The sequence below is a fragment of the Haliaeetus albicilla genome, chromosome 5, assembly GCF_947461875.1.
Source record: "Haliaeetus albicilla chromosome 5, bHalAlb1.1, whole genome shotgun sequence".
NCBI lineage: Eukaryota > Metazoa > Chordata > Aves > Accipitriformes > Accipitridae > Haliaeetus > Haliaeetus albicilla.
The window spans coordinates 46,933,077-46,950,081 of record NC_091487.1 but is presented as its reverse complement, the minus strand read 5'-3'; the positions used below and the strand labels follow the sequence as shown (position 1 = coordinate 46,950,081).

Below are 17,005 nucleotides of genomic sequence, written 5' to 3'. Positions count from 1 at the left end.
TGACTTAAATTTGAATGAAATTCTGTTGATTACCAAGCTGTTGAACCTTCTGGTCGTATTTCATCCCCTGTGTTTAGCAAGTAAAGGGTGTGTGGACAGTCTACTTGACATTCAGCTTCATTGGTAATTCATCTTCAGGGCTGACTTTTGGTTTTTTAGTTATATTTTTTTAACATATCAGATGAGTACTTGAAGTGGAAAAAGATTAATTTTATCCTCAGATACCTTCATTTAGGCTTCTCACTAATACTTGGGGTTGGTTGGTTTGTTTGTTTCAGTTGAAGAGTCTTGTAATCTGCATGTGTTGCCATTTGCCTGGCAGATAGATCATTAATCATAGTAGTGATACACTAGGTTGATGCTGATACATTTTGGAGGCTATCCAAATGTTGATGTTTTCTCTAAAGCAGACAAATTTATTTACTTTATCCTATAGTGATGACATCCTGATACAACTGAAATCTGGGAAGACATCAGAAATGGTCTAATGCACTCAAACACAAGATTTTTGTAATGGTCAAATCAGAATACTATGTCTGTCAACTACAATACTGTCTCTTATGAACTTTAGGAGTATTTTAATCTGGAGTCTGCTGTATTATGTTGTTATGTCCTCAGCCCTGAAGACTATATAGACACAAAGACTCCAGTGCCTCCAGACCTGCAGCAGCCAGACTGTACAAAAGTTCTAGATCTTCCATACAGTATTCATGCTTTTCAGCACTTACGGGTAAGCGAGCAAATGCAAGTATGTTTTTTTTCCCCTGTCAGGAAGAGGAATAGAAAACCCTTACTGACAGTTCTCAGTCAAGGTTGAAAAGTATTGTAATCTTCCAAGACTGCTTCATAGCTTCAGACTTTTTTTAAACCACAATTGTGCCCCAGTTAAAGTACCTGCTTATAGGAGGACAGTTCCATCAGGTATACAGATCCTGTTTCTCTTTTTTTTATTGTTTGCCTCATTTTAGAGGGCATTTTTAGGAACATGGAGTATTTTGTTTTCATAACACACGTTTCATTAGTAAAATGGTAGCTTTCATTGGAAATGCTTCTAACTGGTGAATTGTTTCAGTTGAAAATTGGAGAGCACTAAACAGGGTTGTTAAACTGTATGAAGATCAGGGTCAGGAAATTGTTTGCAGGCTTGTTGGTAGCCCCTGACAAACTTGACTGTCTCTTTGGTATCTGAATGCCAAGCCCTAACCCAGAGGATGAGATAATTGTTCTTTACTAGTACAAAGTTCATCTGCTTTAGAAAGGTTACAGTGGAAGTGTGGTGCAAAATTGGTTTTGTCAACGGTATTATATAAGCAAATTTTCTAACGCAGGTGCAGCTTCAGTGCTTATGTGTCGATAACTATTTTATTACAAGTCTTTAAAATAACTTTTCATCTACAAATAAGGATTTTGTTACGGACAAAATAGGAACTGTAGTTTTTTAGTTCTGTTCCTGGGTCTGGATGTATGTTGTGGTTTAACCCCAGCCAGCAGCTAAGCACCATGCAGCCACTCGCTCGCTTCCCCCCTCACCCCCAGCACCCAGTGGGGTGGGGGAGAGAATCGGGGGGAAAAAAAGTAAAACTCGTGGGTTGAGATAAGAACAGTTTAGTAGGACAGAAAGGAAGAAAATAATAATGATAATAATAATAAAATGACAATAACAATAATAATAATAATAATAAAAGAATTGGAATATACAAAACAAGTGATGCACAATGCAATTGCTCATCACTTGCTGACCGATGTCCAATTAGTTCCCGAACAGCAATCTGCTTCCCCCCAGGCCAACTCCCCCCAGTTTATATACTGGACATGACATCACATGGTATGGAATATCCCTTTGGCCAGTTTGGGTCAGCTGTCCTGTCTGTGTCCCCTCCCAACTCCTTGTGCCCCTCCAGCCTTCTTGTTGGCTGGGCATGAGAATCTGAAGAATCCTTGACTTTAGACCAAACATTACTTAGCAACAACTGAAAACATCAGTGTTATCAATGTTCTTCTCATACCAAACTCAAAACATAGCACTGTACCAGCTACTAGGAAGACAATTCACTCTATCCCAGCTGAAACCAGGACACTCCTATAGCATTCACAAGCAGAGGCTGCTTTTGGTTGCTTCTAGTGTTTGCGTGTCTATAATAATATATATTATTCATCTGTCAAAGGTGACATTATCCTGTCAAGTCCCTAAGATCTTGATATGAAAGAATGATAGGAATGTAAAATAACCAAGCTGTAAATTTCCCTGGGAGTCATGCTGTTGCATATATTTCTCTACTTTTAGTTAAAGTGTCAGAAAATACCTATACTCAATTTTTATTTTAGGGTGTCCAAGAAAGAGTTAATCTTTCCGCACCCTTGTTACCTAAAGAAGATCCAATCTTCACATACTTATCACGGAGGCTGGGAAGAAGTATAGAGGAAATAGGTCATCGTATTTATGACGGACTAATGAAGGTATGAAACCGTAATCTTACTGTACGCACAAAGAGTGCTAGAAAGGTCTCACAAGATTAGATATGCCTGGTACATGCAATCAGATCCAGTACTAGTTTTGCTCATATATTTTTGCTTTACATTTCAGTTACAAAAGGCAGACTAAAAACATTTTCTGCTAGGCAAGCAGAGGTAGGAGAAGGCATCATGCAAAGCCAGTAAATAGACACTTACTGTCATCTTCAGTGACTCATGTATTTGGGTGGTCTGGAAAGCCACATTCATTGCTCTGTCAAGGTAATAAGAGCTTTTAAACAAAAATGCAGGTACTTAAAGAACAAAGAAACAATAGTACTGAATTGTGTATGTTTTTATTAAATGCCTTCCTGCAAAATACAGGAATTCTCATTGAACTCCAGCTAAGCTGCTGATGCTTAAAACTATTGCCACTTATCATTTTGTCTCATTTTGAATTTTTACCTATCTGAAAGGCAGTTTTGTTTCTTTAATACATTTATGTGCTAGTTCATTCTTCCTGAACGTTCACAACTATTGCCAAATGGCAGCTTTCTAGAGGAAGAGGATAACTTAGAGCGGGTTTGGTGCTCAGCTTTCCATCCCATAGTAATTAAAGCCCTAATTAGTTCATGTCTTAGTACAGTTCATGTGTTTCTTTTTACTGCAGAACTCATCTTCCTGGGTACTCTATAATATGGCTTCTTTTTACTGGCGAATAAAGAACGAGCCATACCAAGTAGTAGAATGTGCTATGCGTGCCCTTCATTTTTCTTCAAGGTAAGAATTGCTAATAAAGGTTTCTTTTCAGATTGCTTTTCTAGTTATCCTAGTTAGTAAACAGGTTTTGGTTCCTAAGACTGTATCCTAAGGAATAATCCATATTACTTGTTCTTAGTCTTTATGTGCTATACTACGCATATATATAGTTTAGATATTTTTCTATTGAATTATATATTTAATATGTGACTGACAAATGAAGGTATCCTTATGCATGATTCTTACACAGTCTGAGCTTCTTTTAATGTCTGTTTTTTCTTTTTTTCTTTTCATTTTCTTTTCTTCTTTTAGGCAAAATAAAGATATTGCACTGGTAAATTTGGCAAATATCCTGCACCGGGCTCATTTCTCTGCAGATGCAGCTATTGTGGTCCATGCAGCTCTGGATTACAGTGATTTCTTTACCAGCTATTACACTTTGGGAAATATATACGCAGTAAATACTATCTTTATTTTCCAAGACTTGTAGAAAACCGAGTATTATTTAATCTTTCTGGCTTGACTTGTAATGCTTTACTCTCTTACAATGTGTCTTGTGTTCCACATGCATTTCACGCTTAATGTTTAAGATTTTGTCAAGGTATTTTCATCCAAAAGTCTGTCTTTTAGTGAAGTTTTTTATCTGCGCTTGGAAATAAAGCCCAGGGCCATTCTCTTGCAGCCTTTCTTTAGCAGATATAGTGGCTTAAGTTTCAGAAATGATAGGCTGCTTGTTACCACAAATTAAAATTTGAGTTAATGACTTTAAAAGTGGAATATTTTTTATTAAATATTACCAAACAATGGCTAACTCTCTCGGTCATTTTTCAGATGCTTGGAGAGTACAACCACTCAGTCCTGTGTTACGATCATGCTCTACAGGCCAAACCAGGGTTTGAGCAAGCTGTAAAAAGGAAGCATGCTGTCCTATGTCAGCAAAAACTTGAGCAAAAATTGGAAGCCCAGCATAGGTAACTAAAGAAGCATCCTAGTGGCAATTCATACAATCTCACTTTTGTTGTTCTGTTGCAGCAATTATTTACATTTCAAATAGAATAATTATTTTCTTTGACTATGCAATAAAATTATTCATAGTAAGGAACCCAGTTGAAAATGTGCAACACTGTAGGAAAAGCTGATTTTAAAAAGCATTCAAAGTAAATCTTTTCTACTGTTGAATTTTCAAGATCACTTCAGCGAACATTAAATGAATTGAAGGAGTATCAGAAGCAGCATGACCATTACCTTAGGCAACAAGATGTTTTAGACAAGTACAAGCTCATCCAGGAGGAACAAATTTTGAGGAACATCATTCACGAGACACAGATGGCAAAAGAAGCTCAATTAGGTACAAATTTTTAGAGTTCATGCTCATTATAGCAATGAAGAATTGCACATACTCAGATTAATGTCAGGACATAACTACTTTATATATTAAGATGGCCCTGAGTGGCTGTTGTGTTTTGCGTATTAAAACAAGGGATTGCGGTATGTTCTTGAAGAGGGTTTTTTCCGAGTCTTTTGAAGACAGAGTTTCCTCTGTGCTGATTAAATAAATAAAAAGGATTGACCGAATCGGGGGCAGAGGGGTTGGCTGTATGCTGTCTTTGTCTCCTTGGAAAGCTCACTTATACAGTAGAAAAAATGTTTTGTGCTCTGCAGGGAACCATCAGATTTGTAGACTGGGCAACCAGCAGCATAGCTTGCACTGCCAGTGGGACCAGCCTGTTCGTTACCACCGTGGAGACATTTTTGAAAATGTGGAATATGTTCAGGTTTGTCTGTGAATTGATACCACTGCTCTAAGTTGCGTCCCGTTTGCCTTATTAGCAAAATAGTTCCATTTTTTTGAGGCTTGACAAAGGGGGGACATTTTGGGTGTGGTGATTATAGTGAGAAATCATTTAGTCTCTTTTCCAGCGTGTAAAGTATTTAATGCTAGTTTCTTTTGCTAGTAATACAAGCTGAGATCGACTGTGGATTACATAAATTTAGAGGGTTTATTGTATAAGACTTTGTTTTACTTAGAAAAGAGAACTATTAGAATTATTTGAATTAAAAAACTTTACTTTAGTCCAAAGTCTTAGTTTCCTGTGAGTTACCAGCCACTTCTATATTGACTCCTTTGCTTTTTAAACCTGCATAGAACAGCCAAGTACTTCTTTCTGGGAAGTACAAGAATCCTCGGTTGAGGAATTACAGCTTTCTCTCACATAAATATACTACATTTCAGGCATGCTAACAGGAGCATAACATGTTTAATTTTCCAGTTTAATTTCCTTCAAAGAGGATAGGAAAAAGCATTAGGCAGCTAATGTTAATGAAGAGGCAAAGGTTTTCTAAGGAGTTAGTTTTCTTTTCTAATGTACATGTGGTATATGGAACAAGAATTATTCTTTAGTGGAAAGAATATTCCAGCATAATAGCTTAGTACAGTTCTGGGAGTATTTGCTGATTGTATATCTTGAATTAGACAGTTCACCAAGGAAATCTGATACAGGAGTACTGAGAAGTTTTGGAAGCAAGTTACATACTAATACTGAAAATCCAGAATGACAGCCACCCAAGCAACACCACTGCTGTGCTGGAACTACAGATAAAGATTATGGTTTCATTTATTTTGCAATGTGGAATGTGTTCTGGAGTTTCCCCTTAACTAGTTTAAGAAACAGGAATAATTATTTTTAATTATGCTATGTTTTCTCCTTGGATGTTCTTCCTATTTATTATAATTATATAAGTTCAGTTTATCAAGATAATTTTGCAAGCCATGAGTCTTCGCTCTAGTTCAGGTCATAGTTACTATGCAGGCTAGATAAGTTGATTTTGTTTGCGGTCTATTAGAAATGTTTGCTTGGTACCTCCTAGCATTTTTTTGTTGATTTGCACTTGTTTTCATTGTTGACTTATTTACAACATGAATATTACTTTTCCATTATGTCAGTGGATCAAGAGGCTTAAATTTCCACTTTTTTTCCGCTACCCAAATTTCAGCTTATCAGTGAGGCTTAACTACATAAATGGTGGGGAAAAAAAAATAATGCACAGAAAATCAGCCAAAAATATACCATCTCTTCATTAAATAATGTTTTTCTGTTGTTTCTAGTTTGGTGAAGACTCTTCAACTTCTAGTATGACATCTGTGAATTTGGATCTTCATGCAAACCAAAGCGACCACAGCCAGTCCTTGCAGTCTTCCCCTGTTGCTCGTTCTATCGTTTCAGTGTGGAGTGTAGAATCCAATAGAGTGAGTGAAGAGGAATAAGCTTTGCCTTTTCAAAGAGGAGTTGTGAATCTTGTCCTTGTTTGTGTGAAACTTCTTACCATTTGGGCTACAGTTTTGATGTGTGGGAGCACTGGAGAATGAAGCATTCTGAATTTCTTCAACATACAAGCATCTCTGTAGTTTCTCTGTACCAGTTTCCCATCATTTGAAACTCTACTACAGCACAGAGGGGGTTGTTCTTAGCTACCTTTGTAAATATCTGCTGCAAATAAAGCAGTACAGCTGATTAAAGATAGAAAACTGAACTGCTGATATTCCAGAAAAGATGGAAAAATAATAGTTTTAAAGATCTCTGCTCTTTTTTTGCCTCCAGACTATTCCTTATGTTCTTATTAGCTTGTTAATTAGAGTATTAAAAATATTGAGAAAATAATCAAAAATAATTCCTTTCCCCGTTAGGACAAACAGCATATTCTTTGGCCTCAGCGATCAGAGTGCATGAAATCTTTCCCCAAAATTCCTGATCCGGAAGAACTGCCAACTTATTTCCTGCCTCCAGAAAATAGGGGATTCAGGCAAGTGTTGATGTTTAAAAATTATATTTGTAAATTTTCACACTAATGTCTTAATGCGTATCTTCTTTCTGGAGAGGATGGGCATAATTAGTAATCAACAGCACAGATGTGTTCGGACCTCTTTCTCTGGCCATTCCACAGGATGGTGTTTGACTTTATTGTCGTCTTTGCTGTAACTGTAACAGTCAGATCCAATTTCATGGTGATTCTTCCCTGACTGTTAGTACAAGGTGAATACATGGAATATCTACGGTATTACTAAAAGAATGAGGATTTAAGCACAAGTCTGAATGTCTTGTAGAGTATATTTAAAAAAAATAAAGACCTTGACAGAGAATGAGGTGGGTATCTGTTTATTAACTACAATTAACCATTGTACATTGCATACATCCTCCTAGCTTTAGTTGTTACAACAGAAAATTGTGGAGACCAGAAAGTACTAAAAAAGGATTAGGAGTGGAAAGCCTTCGCTCATTCCATTTGGACAGACATAGAAAACCAGCTTAGTTGTGGAATAGTCAGTAGTATTTGTTATTACATAGGATAAAATAAATGTGTCTATGTTGCAATAGCTACCTTACATAGATCAATGCAATTTCATAATATCCTACTCACTTAACATTATAATAGTGATAGTAAGAAAGCTTTCTTCTCCTAGTCAGTATAATTCTAGTGTTGAGCATGTGTTAAAGCAAAGGTTCCCATCCACAAATGTCCTGAAGCTTTGTTTGAAGAAAAACAGTGTTCAACTTAGAATGTTCTTCCCAAATAATCTGGCTACCTCTTGATGTTTTTGAAATCAAACTTTAAAAAACTTCAGCATTTTCTTTTTCACTTACCTCTTTAGTCCTAAACTTCATACAATCCTTATTAGCATAATTTAAGAACCTTCTGTGTCATATCTCTGCTGCATTGTCCATTATTTACAGGTATTCTGTGCTTAAAAATGGAAAGTAAAGACCTTATTTGTTAACAACTTTTCAAGGGAAGGGTGGTCCTTGAACTCTCCTGATTTGCAGCTCATGTCTTGTGGCAGTCTACAGGATGAGACTTGTCGGTTGATACATAGCTGATTCATGTGTTTATGGATCAGTGACATGCAGCACATGCTACTAATTTGTCTTGGTTCTCCTTGGTGCTAGAGTCCAGCCAATCCTGAATATCCCAAGAGATGCTGTCGGGCATGGAGAAACCCAGGCACCAGACTGTTCTTCCATTACTGATGCTCGTAACAATGAATCTCTAAACATACTGGTCAAGCAACTAGACAGTAATCTAGATTTGAAATTCAAGATGCCGGATGATCAGGCAAGACAAGTAAGAGACATTTTCTCTTTGGTTCTCTTCTGATTTAAAGTTCTCCTCTTTGTTGCCTTAGAATTCTTACTTAGAACATGAAAGACTGATATTTAAAAGATTACTTGATATCACAAGCCAATCAGTACTTCCAAAAAGGGGGAGTAAGTGCTTTCTAATAGGGCTGGAGAAAGGGAGAACTTGTCACTCAGTATAAGACTTGTTGTCTGACTTCTTTCAAATGCTGACCAAAAGCACACAGAATAGGAAATTTAATTTACTATTTGAAATTATTGCTTGCTTTTAAAACTTCTAACAGTCACCCGACATGATTCATCTTCTTGGGGGTTCCAATACCTTACTGTATTCTGCCAAGTTGGTAGCTTTAGGCCGAGATTAGTCCTTCATATTGCTTTCTGGAGGTGGGCTGCTTTAATCACTACTTGTTCACATCATCTGTTTAGAACATTTGTTCTTTTTTTTTTTTTTTCCGCTTTATTAAAGGGAAGACTTCAGGAAGTGAGACTTGTATGACCTGTGTAGATATAGACTGTAAAATTAATTCATTAAAAAAAAAAAAAAAAATGAAATCTTTGTTGTCCAGGTTTTGCAGTCTCGTATCAACAATCAAACTATTACACAGGCGAAGATAGGAGCGTTTCTAGATCATGCCATGAAAAAGGTATGTCAAAAACTGTAGCATGAGATAAATTCAGAATTCTTACTTGAGGCTTGTTTCTATACTTCTGAAGAAGTCAGTCAGTGATGCACAAGAAATAAGCTTATTTGCTGCCTGTAACTGAGACATAACTAACTTAAAAATCCATGTTTACAAGTAAAGCACAAACATATAGAAAAGTATCCCTCTAATTTAGCTTAGTGTGGACCAAGCAGCCCTGTAGTTACTTGTTCTTGTTGTGACTGCAGGACATGGAGCAGCAATATATGAGCTAATCCTGGCAGCCATTTGCTTAACTGAGAGAAATAGCTTGGAACTACTCCTCCATCCTTCACCCCTCCCTACATGCCTGCCTTTTGCTCTTCCTCCTCCTCCTCCCCACTACCCTGTCTTCTCCCCCACCCCCTCCTCCAAAGAAACGAAGCCTCTGTCAATCTTCTGTCAGGATAATTAGCACTCTCTGGCAAAGAATGTACATCTGTGTAACACCCTGCAGAATGCCACCTCCATCTTGCGTGGGGCCTTTGAGAGTCATCACAAGTCAAATGACAGGCAGCATTGAGATAGAGGTTGCCTCTTTTTGATGTGTCAAGCTGATATTTCTCAAATTAACTGTCTTGTACAAGTTGTGTCAAGGCAGTGTGTGTATGTATTGTTTTTAGTCTAAAATCAGTACCATTTACTATGCACATCTGTCTTACCCAGAAGAAAAATTAACAGTAGGAGTTGGTTCCTATTATTATGCTGTTGAGAGCAGTGCTATACGTGTGTAATGTCTTACTGTTGCAGTGCATAGGTATTTTGGTTTTAACTGTAGAATCATAGAATTGTTTAGGTTGAAAAAGACCTTCAAGATCATTGAGTCCAACCATCATCCATGCCCACTAAACCATGTTCTGGAGTACCTTGTCTATGCGCTTTTTGAATACCTCCAGGATGGTGACTCAACCACTTCCCTGGGCAGCCTACTCCAATGTCTGACAACCCTCTCAGTAAAGAAATTTTTCCTAATATTCAACCTAAATCTCCTTTGCTGCAACTTGAGGCCATTTCCTCTCATCCTATCTCCAGCCACCTGATGGAAGAGACCAGCACCCACCTCACTACAGCCCCCTTTCAGGTAGCTGTAGAGAGTGATAAGGTCTCCCCTCAGCCTCCTTTTCTCCAGACTAAACAGCCCCAGTTCCCTCAGCCACTCCTCATAGGACTTGTGCTCTAGAGCCTTCACCAACTTGGTTGCCCTTCTCTGGACGTGTTCCGGCACCTCAATGTCTTTCCTGTAGTGAGGGGCCCAAAACTGAACATGGTACTTGACGTGCAGCCTCACCAGTGCCCAGTACAGGGGGACAACCACCTCCCTGCTCCTGCTGGCCACAAACAGAACTGTAGTGTTCTGTTGCCTTCATGCTAAAAGTCTGAACTTCTTGGGCATTTAGGTGCTGGTGTAAGAACACTGTTGTGTCATGCCTGTTCTGCTAATGATAAACTTTCTAGAGCAGGAGTGCCACTGTTGGTATCTTTGTATTGGGAAAGAAAAAGTGCTAATAACTTGCTGAGGGTTAGTTAAAGAAAGGTCATTGAGACCTGTGTATGGAGTGTAATTCAGTGAGGAGTTTACCATGAATAACATGCAAGTAATGTTGTGTATGTGCCATTGCAAAATAGGGGTGATAAATACACTTGCAATTATAGATTATGTAAGGTACTCCAAACAAAGAGGTAATATATCCTATTGATATCTTCCAGTTCATCTTGAACCGTAGGTAGAACCCTACTATGTGAGGTTGCTTTTAAAGTCTGGAAGAAAATCTTTGTACTGATTAACTTTTTCAACACAGTATTACTGTAATGCCAGCTGTATTATGTTAATACAATACTGCTGTAAAGATCCTTATCTGTTTTGCTGCTTTAATCCCAGCTGCATGTTTCCTACCCATGCATGCATTCGGGCTTCAGATGTGTAGGTTGGATTGGACATTAATTTCAGTTATTGCTTTTATACTTTAAACTCTTTGTAGAATTGGGTAGCACGGAATGCTGAAAATATTGAAAACTAGAATGTAAGTGTTTCTAAACCGTTTCAAACTGCTCCATCTGAAAGTGGATGTTTTATATAGCTCTGTCCACCTGTCAGTATATTAAAGTTTTGCTCTTTCTCCTCTAGGATGAGTGTTTGTTTTTTCTGTTATAGGTGAAAGAGGAGGAAGGAATGTTCGAGGTGTATTTGACACTTCCTTCATTCTTCCACCTGCCCTCTCATGTTGCTTGCTATTTTATAATCTTTAAACAGTATCTAATGTATGTCACTTGTCAACTTTCATAAGACAAATAGATAACTAAAACTAAGAAAAAACAACGCTGAAGCCTTAAATTGGCAGGAAGTCTTGATGTTGGATATAGGACCTGGAAGCACATCTAATTACAATTTCAGAACTGCCTGACCTTCAAAATCTAACATTTCTACACAGATCTGTATTAATGTAATTTTAAGACTCTGAAGTGGCTCACAAATGTTGCTTCCTGAAGCGAGCTAACCATGATCACTTGTATATTTTAAGGGATTTTGTGGTCATGATATAAGGCAGTCATATGAGTAGAGTGTGAGCAACAGCTGCTACTAAATTACAGTTCACTGTAAATCGTATCAATTTGAGTAGAGCAGAGCAGATTGAATAATCTGCTAGCTGTCACAGCAAAGTGTAATTTGTATTTAGTTAATAAGGTAGTATGCAAGGGTGAGGTTTGTTTCTTTGTTTCTTAGCAAAGGGCAGGCAATTCTGTCTTCCTGAGACGCTTCTCTGTGGATGTTTTCATCCTTTTCCCTGCCTCTCCTATAGCCAGAAGATCCTCTATGGCTTGTGCTTAATGAAGCTGGATTGTACTGGCGTGCAGTTGGAAATAGCACCTTTGCTATCACCTGTTTGCAAAAAGCATTTAATTTGGCTCCACATGAGTATCAGGACATCCCTCTGGTCAATCTTGCTAACCTCTTGATTCATTATGGTCTTCATTTGGATGCTAGCAGGCTCCTGCTGAAGGCTTTGGCCATCAATGCCTCCGAGGTAAGATGGTGGGTTTTGTTTTTGTTCAGCAGTGAACATCTTTTCCTTCATTATTTTCTAAAGACATGTTATTTACTCGTGCTTACTTACCTGTGCATGCAGTTCAACTTCCAGCTTGTGATTTACAACAGATGTTAATTTTCATTTAAATTCTTGATCGCACTGGGGGTGATGCCGGTTGCTGAGAATATAAACATCTAGAGCTGAAGTTCTTCTAAAATAGATGACACACTTTTTGCCTCCCAAAGCCTGTATTATCAGCAGTGGCTCCAAGGAATCTAATCCTGGTGTTTTGGCAACATTTTCCCCTAAAACAGAAATGCTGTCAGCATCGTATCTTGATTTTTTTTTAAAACCCTTAACGTAGCACGTATATCACCAAGATCTTTGGCTGTATAGACGTCTTTCTGTGCCACTTGACTTTTTATCTGTAGTTTTATTTGTCCTTAGATTGCATCTATATACCTAGACAAAAAGCTATGTTCTATTTGTTTAGTGATGTTACTTCCAACCATACATTCAAAACAGGTTTTTGTGTTTCTGAATGGTAACATTATAAACATTTTGTAGGTTGTCACCTATGTCACATATAAAGTTTCTGTATAAACTGTTTAAACTACTGGACTGGCCAGAACAATTGTAAAGAGGAAGGGGGGGAGGGAGGGGATGGGGGTGATGGGTGACCGCTTTTCTTTAGCAAGTAATTTTTGTCTTACATTTGAGATGCTTTGGTAAGAAGTTCAAGTGACTTTTTCCTGTGCTTCTGCCTCTAATTAGATAAACAGAGAGCTTAAACCTGCCGGGCCACCAGTCATCTAGCACATAAAAAAGCTAAAAACAGAATAAGCTTTTTCAATATAGCATTCAGGAACAATTTTGCAATTGTTGGAAAAGAATCTAGTCCATTTTGGGTGGCAGGTAAGAGTGCAAAAAGGAACTGTAGAAAGAACTATGCTTGAATGATGTGCCTTAAGAAGAACACTTGAAAGCACAACGTTGGAGGGGAGGAGACTAGGGATCCTTAGGATAGTGCTGTGAGTAGGGCTTTTCTTCAAAAGTATTGTTGAGTCCTACCTCGTTACAGTAATGCCTGCTGCTGTTTTTTTCAGGCATTTTCAGTCCTTTAATACCTATTGTATCAAAAAATCTGGCAGGAGAATTTGTACTTGAATAGTTTTTCCTGGAATATAATGGGAAGTAAATACAAACTGAAATGAATTACAACTACAGGGAGTGAAGGATGTGCTATATTAGCAAAAGCTTTAAAAAAAAAAAAATCCTGTTGCTCAGCTTGCACCTTTTTCTGAATGGTGTTTAATAATACAAGCTAAGATGAGTTTGAAAAATCTTAAGCTACTGATCAGTCTCCACATTTTCAGATAATGAATGTAAAATTAATTCAGTGGAAAAAATGACTGCTAAATTACAACATTACAGTCATTATTCTAACATTATACTGTTAATTGCAGCAAATTACTTTGTGTAAGTGAAAGACTTTTCAGTCAACAAACAAAATGTAGTGCTTTACTGTGTGCCTGTATTAAAGTGCTAATTAAATTCTACCCAGTGAAAAAGGTGTTTATAATTTGTACTTTAAAAAAAACCAACATATTTTAGGGATACTAGCCAAAAGCAATGGACAAAAATACTAAGTTTTATGAAGAATTGAAAGCAAACATAATTGTATACCCCTAAGCTAATGTGACATCGGTGTTTTCAGTAACCTAGTTCTGCTCAAGTAAATCCTGAACACCCTTGACAAATGAAATGCATCTGTCCTGCTAGAATACTAGTAATATTTTTGTGGGTTTGCTGACTTTTAATCATTCTAAAATGTCTTCAAGCATTTCAGTTTAGTTCTTTGCTACTCTGTGCAGCAGGCATTCTGTTTATGATGGGTTCTAAGTATTTAATACTTCATTTCAGCTTGTGTGTATTTAATAGCTGTTTTTCATCGTAGGAAGATGGAATCCTGAACACAACCTTATGTCAAAACAGCTTTCATTTAGCACCAATGCATCAAGCTGTTAGTTCTCCATTCCAAGAATAGGCAGCCCCTATTTAAGAAGTTTTCTAAATTCTTTGCAGCCAAATTTGGGAGGGTGTGGATTGATGGGGGTTTTTCCTAGTTGGCTTCAGTTTTACATACTGAACATACTTATGGTAGGGTATGTTGCTTTTCTCTTTGCAGCCCCTGACTTTTTTGAGCCTAGGAAATGCGTATCTGGCTCTGAACAACATTAGTGGAGCCCTGCAGGCTTTCAGACATGCGCTGGATTTGACGACCAAGTGCTTGGAGTGTGAAAGCAGCCTGAAGATGATCCGCTGTTTGCAGTTTTATCCTTTTCTGTACAACATCACCTCTTCTGGGTGCAGTGGTAAGCAACTGCTGAAAGATGGACCACAAGTGAAATAGGGTCTATTTGCCTTGGGTGTTGCACCTGAAATTCATGATTACTCTGCTTTTTTTCCAAGGATCCTCCCTTTTGCTTTATAGTGCTTTCTCCCTGTAAGGACCAAGGTTGAGGCACTGCTTTTAATGGAAAAGTTACAGTCGGTTAAGAAGTGCTTGAGGATGACTTATTAAATATCTAGAAGGCTGCCACTGACTGCAGATTACTTCCTGAGTGTGTCTAGTAATACCTTAATAGCCTCACTGATATCTCTTCCTGGTAAATGAGGAATGTTGGATTTAGTATTAATGGAAGTTCACAGCTACTACTGCTAGGCTACTCAACAGCCCCTTTGTACATCCCTTCAAATTTTACAGTCAGATGGGTATGTTTTCTTAAAGCTGAAGAATTTGCTGAAGAGCAGTTTAGTTTTAATTCATATTCTTTCAGTGTGTTCAGTACTTTGGATGTCATTTTCTAGTGTTCAGTCTCTACAGAATAGACTATATTGTGTCAACATTATTTTATTTATATGGGGTCTGTGGTCACTGCTCTTAACACTCCAAAAATCTGTAAGAAGAATGACTTTGAACCCAATCTCTCCCCCCAAAATATTTTAAAATATTTGAGATAGACTGCTTTATTGTCCTTAGTGACTACTTGTATAAAAGAAAACCCAATAACAGCTTTTGGAGATGGATTCTTTCATTTCAGTGAATCCCACTGAATAATTGAAGTGTTTTGTCTGTACTTGCATATGGCTAATATGCTGCTCATGGGCAATCTTGAAGAACATTTATGAATATATTTTGTAATCCCTTCTCTCTCGAATCGTTACTAAGGTATCTTTCCATCTAATCTTTCCCTTGTTTTTAAATGAAAACCTTAGATGAGATAAATGCTTTTGATTTTTAGTATTGCTAGGACTTCCTCTGAAATAATTTTTTTAATTCCCTTTCCAGTGGAAAGACATGGAGAAACCTCCTCTGATTTAGCATCGAGAATTACGCTGTCTAAACATAGACTAGAGGCCAACATATCTCCTGGTAAAATATGGATGATGCCATTGTAGGTGAAATTCCAGGACTGAAATTCCAGTATGCCATTAGAATAATACTATCTTTTATGGCCCTATGCATTTTTGCTCTGATTGACAGCACATCAGCTGTGCAGAGAAATGAATGCTGTTTAGCTAAATGTACTATAGTAAGTGGTATTATGGTCCAGCTGATGGGTCTCTTACTGACTTCCATAATGTCAGCTCTTACACTGGTACCTCTCATTGAATCTCTTAGCATCAGGTCACTCTTCTTTTAAAAATCCCAACAGGTACCGTAAGCAGTAGTGGAACTTGCACATTTCATCACAAGAGACACTTTCACTGTTCTGGAAACAAAATACAATGTTTGTTTATTTTTTATTAAGATCTTCTTCAAAAATGGCTGTAACTCAAAAGGTTGAAGTTGTCCAGTCAAACTTTAATGATAGCCACTCTATTTTGAAGTTAAGCAGAAAGTAATACAAAAGTATAATCACAGAACTGAGATAGTAATGGGCAATGGCTGTATGTGAACCCCAAAGTGATCTTTTACATCTTTGTTTTCTTTTGTATGCTTTTCTTCCTTAAACTTGTCGTAATACTTAAAAATATAGTCCTCTAGTTTGGCTGATTCTTGGCTGCTGTTTGCATTGATTCCTGATCCAGGATGTTCATTTCGAGGTCAACTATTACTGCATATGCTGTTTAGGAAGTTTGTATTTCTGGAATATTAAGAGAAACCCATACCAAAAGTGCTTATGAGAAAAGTGTTCTTTCCTTTTTTGCTAGCTTGGCCACAGGTTAACAAAGTGAGTGTGAATATATTCATCTGGTACGTTGGGGTTGGGTTTGTTTGTTAAGGAATCTGTAAAGCTGCTAAATCAAGAGAGCTGAATATGCTGTAGCATGTTAATTTGCTCATTAAATTTCAGTATTCCAGTATTTAAGTATTTTACCCTATATTTATATTTTTGCCTTTTTCTGGGACTCTTCCTGTCTTAATATTTCTTTCTTTTTCATTTCTATTTATAATATCCTTTAGGTCGTCTTTTGTCTGAGTGCAAGAAACCTGAAAGTATGAACCTGACAAATAGTGTAAATGCTCTTTGTACATTCTTGTGCAGAATGTAAAATAAACATACTGGTTAATTCAACCTTGAGGATGATTTGTGGTTTAAGTCAAAACTCAGAATTCAGAAATGGAAAGGTAGATTTGCCTATCTGATTTTCATAAGGTTTGGGGAAATATTTTTTTCCCCACTATAAACTTCAACTGACTCGAGAGGAACCTTGACAGGCTGTATGAAAGTGTGGTTGAGTCTCCAAAACCAGAATTATTTCAAGAATGCCTACCCAGAAATCACACTTCGCACTTAGAAGTATCCTGACATTTGGGGAGTCTTCTGTTCATCCTTCAGTCCAAAGAAAACAATTGAAAAGAGATTGTAAGTTTGAATTTTGACCTTACATACGTAATGCAATAGTATATACAATTATTCAACACTACGTAGAACCTAAAAAATGC

The 17,005-nt window shown here is 37.4% G+C and overlaps 1 protein-coding gene across 3 annotated transcripts in view; it reads left to right on the top strand.

The window, feature by feature from the left end:
- The window catches only part of TTC17 (tetratricopeptide repeat domain 17), a 62,213-nt gene that overhangs the window by 16,838 nt on the left and 28,370 nt on the right, over positions 1–17,005 (top strand). For 2 of the 3 annotated variants that reach the window (XM_069784674.1, XM_069784673.1), the window contains exons 4-17: positions 619–730; positions 2,326–2,457; positions 3,122–3,231; positions 3,523–3,667; positions 4,042–4,181; positions 4,398–4,558; positions 4,873–4,985; positions 6,317–6,457; positions 6,896–7,011; positions 8,154–8,328; positions 8,912–8,989; positions 11,824–12,048; positions 14,240–14,426; positions 15,404–15,487. In XM_069784674.1, coding sequence (XP_069640775.1) covers positions 619–730; positions 2,326–2,457; positions 3,122–3,231; positions 3,523–3,667; positions 4,042–4,181; positions 4,398–4,558; positions 4,873–4,985; positions 6,317–6,457; positions 6,896–7,011; positions 8,154–8,328; positions 8,912–8,989; positions 11,824–12,048; positions 14,240–14,426; positions 15,404–15,487 — 1,919 coding nt within the window. The remainder of the gene's footprint in view (positions 1–618; positions 731–2,325; positions 2,458–3,121; positions 3,232–3,522; positions 3,668–4,041; positions 4,182–4,397; positions 4,559–4,872; positions 4,986–6,316; positions 6,458–6,895; positions 7,012–8,153; positions 8,329–8,911; positions 8,990–11,823; positions 12,049–14,239; positions 14,427–15,403; positions 15,488–17,005) is intronic. The other variant, XM_069784675.1, reaches the window with a different exon arrangement.